The following is a 13,821-nucleotide window of genomic DNA, read 5'->3' as shown; positions in this document are numbered from 1 at the left end:
ACACACACACACACACACACACACACACACACACACACACACACACACACACACACACACACACACACACACACACACACACACACACACACACACACAACCTTAAAATGACCATATAAATTTGAGAATGTAATGTGTGGAGTTGTAGACGACATGTTATATCTATGAGTAAGAGTAATATTTTGCTTGTTTTAAATCTGACAACATTGAGCATATGACATCAGTATAGCAATCCCAAGATGGCAGCACCCTTAGAAGCATGCACCAGGGAGGAGCAACGTTCTGCCATCCATTTATTTGGAAGGGAGGGTGTGAATCCGAGTGAAATCCATCGCAGAATGAAAATGCAATATGGTGACGCATGTTTATCGCTGCAGTAGGTGTACGACTGAGACAGGAAGTTTAAAAGTGGAGTGTCCAGTGTGGCAGACGCTGCCCGCTTGGGCCAACCTCACATAGCCGACACACCAGAAATGGTTGCAGGAGTTGAATGCGTGCTAGGGAAAAACCGTCGAATTACGCTGGATGAAGTGGTCTCCGAATTGAACATTAGCCATGGTTCAGCACACCATATCAATCACAACATGCTGGGGTTCCACAAAGTGCTTCCAAGGTGAGTGCCGAGACAACTCGCACCCAAAATGAAAGAACTCCACTTTTGGGATCACTGTATATTGTGTGCCATTGAACTCCTCCCTTTGTTCGCCCTCCCTTTGTGTCTAGTGGGTAAATGGGATGAACTGCATTGTGGGGTACTCTCATGGCTCATTCTTTTTCATCTCCTGTATCCATCCCTCAATCTCTAACCTTTCCCCTCTATCATACGGACAAGCTATGCAAGCACGCACATCATGCATATTAAGAAACATTACGCTCCGAGCACATATGGCAGGTTCGCACTGTGAGCGCTCCCTGCCTACAGTATATCGTTCCTTCACGATTGCATGCCATTATCCATTCAAATGTGCGTGCCAGTTCTCAACAGTCACCTCACCTCAAACCTCATCTCGCTCCCCGAACCTCACCATCTTCACCGCTAGGGCCTCCACACACAGGAAAAATACTCCCACGACAATTCACGCACCGACCTTGCTGCAATTCAACATTCAACTTCGAACGCCAAGCGGAGCCGGCCATTACCCTGGGCGCCGCGTGCCGATCAACCATTCTACAGGTGCCACAATTACCACCACCTTTCACAGAGAACATGCCCGTATGGGCGTCCGGCTATATAACCATCACAACTGCTCGCACCCAGTCACTAAACCACGAGGAAACGTCAATGGACGAGGAAGGGACGCGGGAAGGGTGATTCGAGGACTTGACACGGGGCCCAAACATGCATTGCGGCTCGTTGAAGGGTCCATGGGTAGCGTGAGAAGTCCGCTTCAACTCTACGCTGAAATAACGATCAACACATATTCAGGACCGGGGTGCACACTTGGAGATCGCAGCTTCATGTAAAGCGCAGAGCTCCGAGCCGTGCAAAGGTTGGCAAGCTACTGAGCCGGTTTCAGGTCCCGGAGCCTGGCGGGGCGTGGATAAGGCTGTTGTGACCCAGTTGTGGAGCGGGATTTGGGCCACAGTGGGTCGCTATCCGGTCCTCGCCACGCCTTTCACCCGGGGCTCATAAAAGGGGCAGAGCGGAGCCGCTCTTCCTCTCTCACTCGCTTTCTCTCTTCCTCTTTCGTCTCGACTCCTTCCACCTCGCCTGTCTTCACTTGGACTCTCTTCCACTTCACCTCATCTTGCACTCCGGACGTCAGCCTACTCGTGGGTATAAGTACGCCTCACCCCCCTTGCCATCGTCGCGCCGCTGCTGCTGCTGCTGATGATGCCATGAAACCGTGGAGCCGGACGGGGTCGCCAAGCGGGCAGTTCACCAACGGATCAGCGCAGAGCACAAGGTGCCACGAATCCCCATGATAGAGCAGGAAGGAAGTCAGGTCAGGTATGGGGGCATGCGCCAGAGCAGCACGTCGCTGCATCCACTTTCCACCAGTAATCCAGGGGTCTTCGTCTGGCCATTCCCCAGGCAGATGCCAAACACATTCCCATCTCCTTGAGAAGCTGATCAACCTGCTGCAACCAAGAAGCACCTGGTCAGCCCATTGGCCTCCTCCACTCACGAGGCTCCCTCGCTGAGAGAATCTGATGAGCAGGATCAGCGTCAGGAAAAGGAGCCACATGTCCATACAGCCACAGCTGATGCTCATGGACTATGCAGGAAACAAATCTCATTTGAGTCTCTCTCAGCAACCGCTCGCCGGACACAAAGTCTGACCAGCGATAGCCAAGGATTCTCCGAGGAGACCTGGTACCAAAGGAATTAAGTTTCCATCTCAGATCCCTGGTCAGAGTCCAATTCTCACATCCATAGAGCAAGACTGGAAGCACCAAGACCTGAGGACTCGGACTTTTGTCGTCTTGCACAGGTACTAGCAGCGCCACACCCCATGATTGAATGAATTGATGACTCCGCAGGCCCGAACCAGACGTCTATTGACCTTTGGCTCACAGCCCGAACACAGTAAGTGCCCGAAACAGGTGTACCATTTTTATTAATCTTTGAAACCGTATTTTTACTGTACCTTTTCTATGTTTAGATACGCAAATACTTACCATTGTGTTACAATTGCCGACAGTATTCATTAGAGTAACATGCTAGGAGCAATAAGCTATACCATATAGCCGAGGTGTGTAGTCGGCTATACCACCTCGGCTTGTGTAAGTACACTCTATCATGCTCCCTCAATGATAATATCGCTTAATGACGCATTTCTCAGAAAGTATCCCCGTCGTTAAGTGGCCCATGACTGTATATGGTGTTTCACGGCTTGCATATGATAACTCGGAAAGCAGGCAATATGCCTTGCTATCTTCATAGCACATAGAACTTCCGTAAATTGTCGCTTAGGATCAAAAGGTTCTGACAATTGGAATTTTGTTCGTGAGAACCTTTTGATTCTAAGGTGATGAAATGCCTGCTCCTAAAAACAGATTCTATTTGCATCTTCAGTCATTTCCATTTCCCTATTTTTAATGCCACCATTAAAAACTTTGTTCAAGTTCGCCAAAACAATGCCCTGCAATTAACACAATGGTGGAAAGCAACAGCATCAAACACTAAAGAGCTGACTGAATTGACTGAAAGGAAATAATTCAGCCTATTAGCAATCTCCTCATATCCGAGAAAGCATGTTTGCTTTATTTTCGAAATCAAGCATGGAAATGTTTCAGAGTCAAAAATTATTTTAGTGTTGACAATGTCAAACTGACATATATATTGAGCTGGAGAAAACATAAGAAAGAAAAAAATTGACTCCTTGACCATGCATTATAAAATATTTTCTGAAGAGCTTTCCTGGACTTGTACCATTTTCTCAAACTAATATAGCTCAGCTAAATGGCTCAATTTTATAACCAAATAATATTTCTTGGTATCAACATGACACTTAAAGCTCCATCATTAAATACAGTGCTGTGGTATGAAATAATCTACCTTGCAGTAGAAAAACCACCGTAGAGCTGCGAGTGTGCTTTTGCCTCTTCGTATGAAGGCAACTCCTCCTGAAGCAGTGCTGGAGAAGGAGCAGTTGCCCCCCACTGTGACTGTTTCTCCAAACCCTCCCCTCCTTGATGTTCTTGGCCTTGTGGCTCCTACAAACAAAGGTGGGATATTTCACCTCCTCTTTTCCAGTTTATAACCATTACCAAGTTCCAGCAATAAAAATATCTCATTGCAATTTCAAGTCCCAATACCCTTGACCCTCACCTGTCTTGCTGCTTGGCGTGACTCATAAGCCAAACTTTCATTGGAAGATACTGACAGTTCAGATGCAAGTACAGGCTGTATGGTGGTGGATGGCACTGCAGATGCCTGAGAGGCTACCCCAGTGACACCCTGTACGACAGCCCCGGTAGCTTGGTGTTGAAGGTTGAGCAAGCTGCGTTGTTCAGCAGGACCAGCGATGCGCAACTTCTCCTGCAAAAGCCGTTGAAGCACACCTCCAGCACCCTCGTTGGATGACTTCATGTTGCAGGTGGCATGCAGATGTCTGTCTTGTAAACCTTAGCCCCTTACTGTTGGGTAGAGATACAATGACGAATGACACAAGATAAAGAGTGCGTATTCATATATATTCTGCATAAAATACTTTCCTACCAAAAGTCAAAATAATAATAATAACTAGCACTGCCACTTTATAACTGCTGGCAGTGATGATCGGGTACCCAGACCCCTTCTTCTCCGCCTTTGATACAACATGAGACTTAAATGAGAACTTTGCAAAGTTTCCCTTCAATAGGATAAGTGGTTCCAGAGAAAACAGTATTTAATAGTGATACAAACACAGCCCTGCTTCGACACAGCGCGGGACTGACGAGTTAAGAACCGGGCAGCACAAAGTGTTCAATATATTTATTCTGTAAGCAGGCAGCCATTTTTCCTGGGGACATTGTCGGTATCAATTGAATTGCTATTCCTGTACCCTCAAATGCATTCAGGTGCAGCCAAATGAGCCTTCTGGGAAAAAAAACCTCAAAGTTCTCAGATTCAAATAATTAAATAATTCTGGCTGCCAAACCGTGTGGCCGATCGGGTGGAATTTTAAACCTATGTTTCACATGTCGGCTCGATTATAATTGTCAAGTTTCGCATATATTGACGCAGCGGTTCCAGAGTAAATTTTACTAAATATTTTTCCTTCAATCCAACATGGCTGCCAAACCATGGGGCCAATCAAGTTGAAATTTCAACTCCTTATTCCACATGACTGCTGCATCATAACTGTGAAGTTTCATATTTATTGATTCAGCAGTTCCAGAGTAAACATTAATTAATATTTTTCCTTCAATCCAATATGGCTGCCAAACGATGTGTCGTACATCAAAAGGGGGGGGGGGACTTTTTGTTCGTCATGGAGAGGCGGTCATACATGTGGAGTTTTGCCTCAATCTGTTCAGCCCTTTCAGAGAAGAAGACTTTTAAAGTTATTAATTTTCAATCCAATATGGCTGCCGTACCATGGACCTATTACAACATAAATTTAAATTCTCCCTCTAATGGGGTAGTGGATCATGCTTGTTAAGTTTCATGTTGATCAGACAAGGTGCGTTTTTCTATCCAAGATGGAGGCCAAAGCATGTAACTTGTGACATCATAATTTTACCATATATGCAGACATTCTTGTTTATGATAGTTGCCAAGTTCCGCTTCGATAGGATATGTGGTTCCAAAGAAAACATTATTTAATATAATTCTTGAATCCAACATAGCTGCCAAACCATGTGACCTATCAATTATAAATTAACAAACTGAAATTCTCTGCTCGTGGCAATACGTATGTGAAGTTTCCCCTTGATCTGACCCGCTGTTCTGGAGAAGGGGTTTGAGGGTTTTAGGGTAAATTCAATATGGCCACCAAACCACGTGACCTATCAATTAGAAATTAACAAACTTGTGAAAGGATGTCTTTGGGAAAGTGTGTGTGAATTTTTGCCTCAATCTGTCCAGCTGTTCTGGAGAAGAAGATTTTAAAAATTCATTAATTTTCAATCCAAGATGGCTGACGAACAATGTGACCTATGACATCATAAATTTAAATTCTGCTTCCAATCGTGTAGTGGAACACGTTTGTGAAGTTTCCTGTGAATCAGATAAAGTGCGTTTTTCGATCCAAGATGGCCACTAAACCATGTGACATCATAATTTTTAGTGTATATGCAGGCAGGGGGTAGATTACAGTTGCCAAGTTTTGTTTCGATAGGTTATGTGGTTCCAGAGAAAACATTATTTAATATAATCCTTGAATCCAACATCGCTGCCAAACCATGTGACCTATCAATTATAAATTAACAAATTGAAATTCTCTGCTCGTGGCAATACGTATGTGAAGTTTCCCCTTGATCTGACCAGCTGTTCTGGAGAAGATGTTTGAGGATTTTAGGGTAATTTCAATATGGCCACCAAACCATGTGACCTATCAATTATAAATCAACAAACTTGTGAAGGGATGTCTTGGGGAAAGTGTGTGTGTGAATTTTTCCCTCAATCTGTTCAGCCGTTCTGGAGAAGAGGATTTAAAAAATTTATTAATTTTCAATCCAAGATGGCTGAAGAACCATGTGACCTATGACATCATAGATTTATATTCTGCTTCCAATCGTATAGTGGAACACGTGTGAAGTTTCGTGTTAATCGGATAAGGTGAGTTTTTCTATCCAAGATGGCCACCAAACCATGTGACTTGTGATGTCATAATTTTTACTGTGTATGCAGACATGAAGGACGATGATAGTTGCAAATTTTTGCTTCAAAAGGTTATGTGATTCCAGAGAAAACATTATTTAATAATTTTTCTTGAATCCAACATGGCTGCCAAACCATGTGACCTATCAATTAAAAATTAACAAACTTATATTCTCTACTCGTGAGCAATATGTTTGTAAAGTTTCCCCTTGATCTGACCAGCTGTTCTGGAGTAGATGTTTGAAGGTTTTAGGGTAAATTCAATATGGCCGCCAAACCATGTGACCTATCAATTAGAAATTAACATACTTGTGAAAGGATGTCTTGCGGCAAGGGTGTGTGAATTTTGGCCTCAATCTGTTGAGCCGTTCTGGAGAAGAAGATTTTTTAAATTTATTAATTTTCAACCAAGATGGCTGACAAACCATGTGACCTATGACATCATAAATTTAAATTCTGCTTCCAATCGTGGACTGGAACAAGTTTGTGAAGTTTCGTGTAAATCGGATAAGGTTTATTTTTAGCTGCGTCGCGTTGCGAACGCTGGCTCGAAGAAAGCTCCTCGTTGTTCTTCTACTTCTTGTTGTTCTTCTTCTTCTGGTGAAGACAAAACCTTCATGACGTGGCTTTTGGACACATTTGTCCTTGTTCTATCCAAGATGGCAACCAAACCATGTGACTTGTGACATCAAAATTTTTTACTATGTATGCAGACATGATGGAAGATGATAGTTGCAAATTTTCGCTTCGATAGGTTACGTGATTCCAGAGAAAACATTATTTAATATTTTTCTTGAATCCAACATGGCTGCCAAACCATGTGACCTATCAATTAGAAATTAACAAACGTATATCCACGACTCGTGAGCAATACGTTTGTGAAGTTTCCCCTTGATCTGACCAGCCGTGAGAAGATGTTTGAAAGTTTTAGGGTAAATTCAAGATGGCCACCAAACCATGTGACCTATCAATAAGAAATTAACAAGTCAAAGGATGTCATGGGGAATGTATGTGTAAAGTTTTGCCTCAATCTGTCCAGCCGTTCTGGAGATTAAAAAAAAAAAATTCAAAACAATATAGCTGCCGAATTACGTCACCGATGACGTCACAGTAATTTTTTTATACAGTGAATTTATCTGTAGATGACGCTCAAGAAATTTCAGATTTTTCCCATGCAGCATTCTACTTGACGAATTTTCACCGGCATACCGCTTCACAGATGACGTCACGAAAAATTACCTGTGTTCCCCAAAGGGAGCTTAGTAAGACGCATCAAGCGAAAAAAAATTCCATTGCAAGGTTTCAGAGAGAGATACAGAGGTCCAAAGTTTGTCGGTTTTTTTAAAGATGGCACACGTACCACGTGACATACGACGTCATAATTAACAAATAAGTATGCTATCAAAAAAATATACATACTATGGTGAAAATTTCGTGTCGATCGGACTTACCGTTCCTGAGAAAATGATTTTTAAAGCGAAAAAGGCCGCAAATTGCCGGCGGAAGAAAAATAATAAATAAACATAAGAAAAACAATAGGTTACCCAGTCTATTTGACTGGGTACACTAATATTAATTGGAACCATACTCTGTACAGAGAGTGTCAGTGCTGCCGAAGCAGTTTCCTGGGCTATTGGGCACAATCCTGGACGGGTCGCCACTCCGATGCAGGATACTCGAATGGCTCAATTATCCCAGCAAGCTGGTACTGAATTCGCTGACCTCGGAAGGATGACAGGCCGAGTCAACCCCCTGGTGTATTAATTCAGTGGCCAACGGGGCTTGAACTCAGGACCCTCGGATCCTAAGCCGCTACCCTAACCACTAAGCCAACACCAGGCTTTCAAAAGTCAAAAAGATACAATTTTATTGAAAAAGCACAAGCCTCGTTTGGTTTATGGTAAGTTATTAGCTTGTCGGGACTCACGCGAAGCGCATGACAAGCCCACTCATGCTAAACCAAATATATTCTTCTCCCAACTAGGCAGTGAAATGTATATATTTGGGTTGACGAGTCAGCTGAAAGTACACTTCAAACTTTCGGTAAAAGAACAGCCTTTGTGACAAAATTCTGATAAGATAATTGCTGAATAAATAAACTTCCTTGTAATGATTGGATCAAAGTTTCTCTTAAAGACAAATAATTTCAACAACAACACAGCAATACACACGCACACACACAAGGATGAATCGAATTTAAATTTGGTTTGGCTCCATGCTGTTTAACATGAACTTTAAGAGTGATCCAGAGAATTAAAGATGATGAGACTTCAAAACATACTTGAAAACCAGAAAAAGAGCAATCAGATTGCAAACCCTTGCCAGGACATCTTTTGAATGGTGTATTTTTGTAGGTTTTAGGGTAAATCCAATATGGATGCCAAACTGTCTGTCTGTGCCTGTTTGTGGTGAGCATGTTGAGGTCGTGGAGAGATTCACTTTCCTTGGCAGTGATATTCATGTCTCTGCTGGCTGTGAGTCAGAGGTCAATAGACGTCTGGGTCGGGCCTGGGGAGTCATGGATTCACTGGATCATGGGGTGTGGCGCTGCCGGTACCTGGGTGGGAGGACGAAAGTCCGAGTCTTCAGGTCCTTGGTGCTTCCAGTCTTGCTCTATGGATGCGAGACTTGGACTCTGACCAAGGATCTGAGACGGAGACTTAATTCCTTTGGTACCAGGTCTCTTCGGAGAATCCTCGGCTATTGCTGGTCGCACTTTGTGTCCAACGAGCGGTTGCTGAGAGAGACTCAAATGAGATTTGTTACCTGCATAGTCCATGAGTGTCAGCTGTGGCTGTATGGACATGTGGCTCTTTTTCCTGACGCTGATCTTGCTCACCAGATTCTCTCAGCGAGGGAGTCTCCTGAGTGGAGGAGGCCAACGGGCCGACCACGTGCCTCGTGATTGATCGGCATCTCAAGGAGATGGGGATGGGACAGGCATCTGCCTGGGGGATGGCCAGACGTAGGCCCCTGGAGTACCGGTGGAAAATGGACGCAGCGACGCGCTGCTCTGATGCATGCTCCCATACCTGACCTGACGCCAAACCATGTGACCAATGACATCACATGTGTGAACATTTTGTTCCTCATCGACAGGTGGTCACACATGTGAAGTTTCGCCTTGATCTGTTAAGCCACTTTAAAGAAGATTTTTGAAGGTTTTTTTTTTTACAATATGGCTGCTGAATCACGTGACCGATGATGTCATGAATTTGTTTTTTTCTGTGGACCATTTTATCCCTAGATGACCCTCCAAAATTTTCATACTGATTGGATGTGGCGTTCTACATATGCAATTATGACATCATAACGAGGGCACTGGGCACCTATGATGTCATAAAAAAATCACATTCCCCATGAGGAGTACTTGCTATGTGTTAAGTTTCAATTTTTTCTTGGTGTAGTTTCAGAGATACAGAGGTTCAAAGTTTTTCCGTTTTCCCAATATGGCTGCCACACCACGTGACCTATGACATCATAATTATCAGTAAAACATTCTGCATGAGTAGTCGCACCAATGGTGAGAATTTCATCTCAATCCGACAAGCCGTTGCAGAGAAAAACACGAAAGTTCTGTGCGGACAAACAAACAGACAAAGAAACATGAAAAATCGTGCTTAGCACGACACTTGGCGAATTAGTTGACCTTTCCGTGTGGTGGTCCAAGCTGTAATGTCATGGAATGTGTGGTGTTTAATTGTTCGTACATTAATAAAATGACGCGACGTCACAAATAACAATTATCAGGCGCGCGTTGTCATGGTAACGGTAGCAGATTGAAAATTTTCACAACTCATTTAACGCCACCATGTGACATTCAACAACTTATCATCGGTGCTTGTTGCTTTCATTCTGATCGTAGAAAATATTTGAAAATACCGAGGAACATTGCTGTTCAACCAGCTTTACGATCCCGTTATCAGGTTTGAAATATGTTGTAAAACAAAAATATGTATTTTATATGTGTGTTTTTCATGTTTTGGGTGACCCTGACCTTGACCTTGGGTCAATTTCGATCAAACTTTGTACACACGTTAATATTACATGCATAAATAGACAGTATAAGTTTCAATATAATAAGTGCAAAACGGTTTGAGAAATAGCCATGTGTAATTCACAAAATTCCCCATTGGTTTATAATGGGCGATAATATAAAGTGATGCAGAATCCAGATCCTGATCTTGAACATCACCAAAAGTCACATATCCTTTTGCACTGTGGATTTCTATCAGCTGTTAAAATTTCATCCAAATCGGTTAAGAATTGTGACCTGGAGAACGAATAGAATTTTTTTTAAATCACGCCAATAGCTTAAAACTTTGACGTCATACGCTTGTGTAAACTGTGCATACTTTGTACTAACATGCATTTTAAAACATTTAGATATTCCATTGAGGTTTGTTTTGGCATCAACAGGAAGTCGCTACGACTTCCGGTTACTGAGTTATGTCCAAAAATGTGTTTTCATGTTGTGTGACGTCACGTCGCGACGTTTAGTCCGATTAAGACGGGGTTTGGACGCGGACCGTCTCAGGTGGATTGCCTATCAAGTGTAAAAACTTAAGAATGAATGGTCCAGCCGTTTGGGCTGTAGACAACTGGACAAACAAACAAACAAACGGAACAGACCAACATACTTGACAAAATCGAAGATTTCGCCAAGTAACAAAGGACACAAATGCAATACCCTCTCCTTTGGCGAGGGCAATAACACCCTTATGGACCCAGACACACAATCACGTGCACACACAAAAACCAGGCAAGGGTTGGTAAAGTTCAAAAGGAGCTTCCAGTCTGTTTGAGAACACCAATGGAGAGCAAAGCAGGCCTGTACCGGCCAGAGATCGGGATACAGCGGTCCAACACCTCGGAGTGTCCGCAACAATAGAATGCAATACAACACAATAGAACAATAGAACAATCAAACAATACAACAATAGAACTCCGACACGAACAGGTGTCACCCGTCGAAAGAGAACTCGACGCCAACCAGCATCCTCAGCCAAAGGCAACAAAGGCCACACCTCAGGTGCTCAAATAATGCCCCTTTCCCCCTCCTAATTCCTCTTGCCACCTATGTGACATGGTGCAGCTACTCGGGTGACATGTTCGTGCCATCGACCCAATCAGGCGACGCCCTGCGGGTTCCAGCCAATAGCGGCACTTTCCTTTGACAATGGGTCCAGTCACTGGTATGTCACATTGCTGCCACAACAGGAGAGTCCTCCTGCGAGTGGGGGGGGGGGGCTGCCACAGGGTTATAAAATTGACAGCAGCAGTGACATCATGCCCTCCGATCCATAAACAGTTCAGTCATAATCGCTTGAACCAAACACACGATTTGAATGAAAAACTTGGCCACAAGTTTCATACCCGATACATACTGACCATAACAAAATATGTACTAATTAAGGAGTTTAATGGGGGAAAGGGGGGGGGTTACCCCCCCAAAATAGATATTTGCTCTGTTCTCCGAAATTACACACACGATTTCATTGAAACTTGGCCACAACCTTCATCACCCACGTTGTACCAAAATTTGTTCACAGTATTAAAAAAAAATAATCAGGGTCTATGATGGGGTCTGCGTGGGGTGGTGGTGGTGGTGTGAGTGATTGTCACTCCTGATCTCGGTGAGTTGCAGGATGCGTGGTCCTATTTTAATCTGGTACCCTTGGTTCGAGAGACGTATTTGCCTTTTCAAGCCGGGATCATGGTTCATGTACATGGTTTAGGGTGGAGCCATAGTCATGGGCCAACGTGACCAGCAAAGTTTACATCAGTTACAGTTCATTTCGCGGAGCCCGAGGTGACATGGCAACGAACGGCGCCATGAGGTCACTTGGGTCCGAACCACGACGGGTCGAGTGGAGCAACCAACTTCACTGGGAGGGACCGAGTCTGAGGTGAAGGCCACGACAGTCACGGCCAAAAGTGACTCGAGCTCAAGCAGTCATGGACGTCACGGCAACATTTATTTATTTATTTATTTAAACCGAGCGAAGCCGGAATGCGAAGAATTAACGCGATGACGACATTGAGGATTGTACTGTACTGTACACAATACGAACTCACATGCACGATTCCCAACTTGATGAAGTAAGCACTCGACGAACTCAACCTTCCGGTCGAGAACAACCAAGAAATCGTGCCGTGTACCATGCTAGACGTGTTCGTACCTCAACAAGGATTAACGACGTGCCTCGCAGATTGGGGAGAGGGGGGGGAATAAAAAAAATGCACGGGAACTGACGAAAGGGGCGAGGGGGTGGAGTTTCCCCAAAATTGACGAGTGGGCGGAGTTTCTCATCGTCCAAACGGACCAGGGGGCGGAGTTTCTCATCGTCCAAAGGGCTGAGGGGGCGGAGTTTCTCATCGTCCAAAGGGCCGAGGGGGCGGAGTTTCTCATCGTCCAAAGGGCCGAGGGGGCGGAGTTTCTCATCGTCCAAAGGGCCGAGTTTCTCATCGTCCAAAGGGCCGAGGGGGCGGAGTTTCTCATCGCTCAAAGAGACCAGGGGGCGGAGTTTCTCATCGTCCAAACGGACCAGGGGGCGGAGTTTCTCATCGTCCAAACGGACCAGGGGGCGGAGTTTCTCATCGTCCAAAGGGCCGAGGGGGCGGAGTTTCTCATCGCCCAAAGGGCCGAGGGGGCGGAGTTTCTCATCGTCCAAAGGGCCGAGGGGGCGGAGTTTCTCATCGTCCAAAGGGCCGAGGGGGCGGAGTTTCTCATCGCTCAAAGAGACCAGGGGGCGGAGTTTCTCATCGTCCAAACGGACCAGGGGGCGGAGTTTCTCATCGTCCAAACGGACCAGGGGGCGGAGTTTCTCATCGTCCAAAGGGCTGAGGGGGCGGAATTTCTCATCGTCCAAAGGGCTGAGGGGGCGGAGTTTCTCATCGTCCAAACGGACCAGGGGGCGGAGTTTCTCATCGTCCAAAGGGCCGAGGGGGCGGAGTTTCTCATTGTCCAAAGGGACCAGGGGACGGAGTTTCAAAAAAAGTCTCGAGGTAGACGGCGGTCCCCAAAATGGGTGCTTGTATTAGAGGTTACGTCGTCTTTTCATTTTCTCATGTTTTTGGATTATGTTAGTTGTTGTTTTTTGAATGTCCAATCCCACCCTTATTACAATGACCGCAGATATTATTTCGGAGAATGGAGAATGACATTATTCTTTTTACATTATGAATCGACGACCACGGCTCAGGATATTTCGGCGTCCACAGGTTGAGGGTGTGCAAGCATCCACTTTACCGAAAACCCGAACTCTCAACGTCCGAAGGAATCGAACCCATTTTAATATGAAGCGCTACAAGCTTTCATCCACTTATTTAATAAAACCACCCGAGTTGAATTCGATTACAACGTTAATTGGTCTATAAGTACCGATTAATTTCACCTTCGGAACGGAAACTGTTTACAAAAGAATGTTTCAAAAATTCTCAGACGTCTTTCTCTTCGAATTATATTCCAAACCATCCAGACCTTACACCGCCTGATTAACGCGTTCGCCAAGCCGCACCATGTTTGATGAATAGAGAGTGAATTGCCGTGGATTTAAATATATCATATA

General features: G+C 44.6%; 1 protein-coding gene across 2 annotated transcripts in view; it reads right to left on the bottom strand.

Annotated features, from left to right (window-relative positions):
• LOC147026341 (angiomotin-like protein 1) overlaps positions 1-12,569 on the bottom strand; it is a 103,130-nt gene extending 90,561 nt beyond the window's left edge. Inside the window, exons 1-3 of one of the 2 annotated variants that reach the window (XM_085881661.1) lie at positions 12,433-12,569; positions 3,776-4,083; positions 3,503-3,660 (exon numbers count right to left, since the gene is read on the bottom strand). In XM_085881661.1, the coding sequence (XP_085737787.1) occupies positions 3,503-3,660; positions 3,776-4,036 (419 nt within the window). In that variant the 5' untranslated portion in view covers positions 4,037-4,083; positions 12,433-12,569. Of the gene's footprint in view, positions 1-3,502; positions 3,661-3,775; positions 4,084-12,328 lie in introns of both variants that reach the window. The other variant, XM_085881660.1, reaches the window with a different exon arrangement.
• Positions 12,570-13,821: the final 1,252 nt, after the last annotated feature.

Source organism: Eptatretus burgeri, chromosome 5 (assembly GCF_056783735.1).
Source record: "Eptatretus burgeri isolate ZD-2024b chromosome 5, Ebu_testis_v1, whole genome shotgun sequence".
Classification (NCBI taxonomy): Eukaryota; Metazoa; Chordata; class Myxini; order Myxiniformes; family Myxinidae; genus Eptatretus; species Eptatretus burgeri.
The sequence above is the reverse complement of the archived record's forward strand: the minus strand, read 5'-3'. Positions and strand labels throughout refer to the sequence as shown.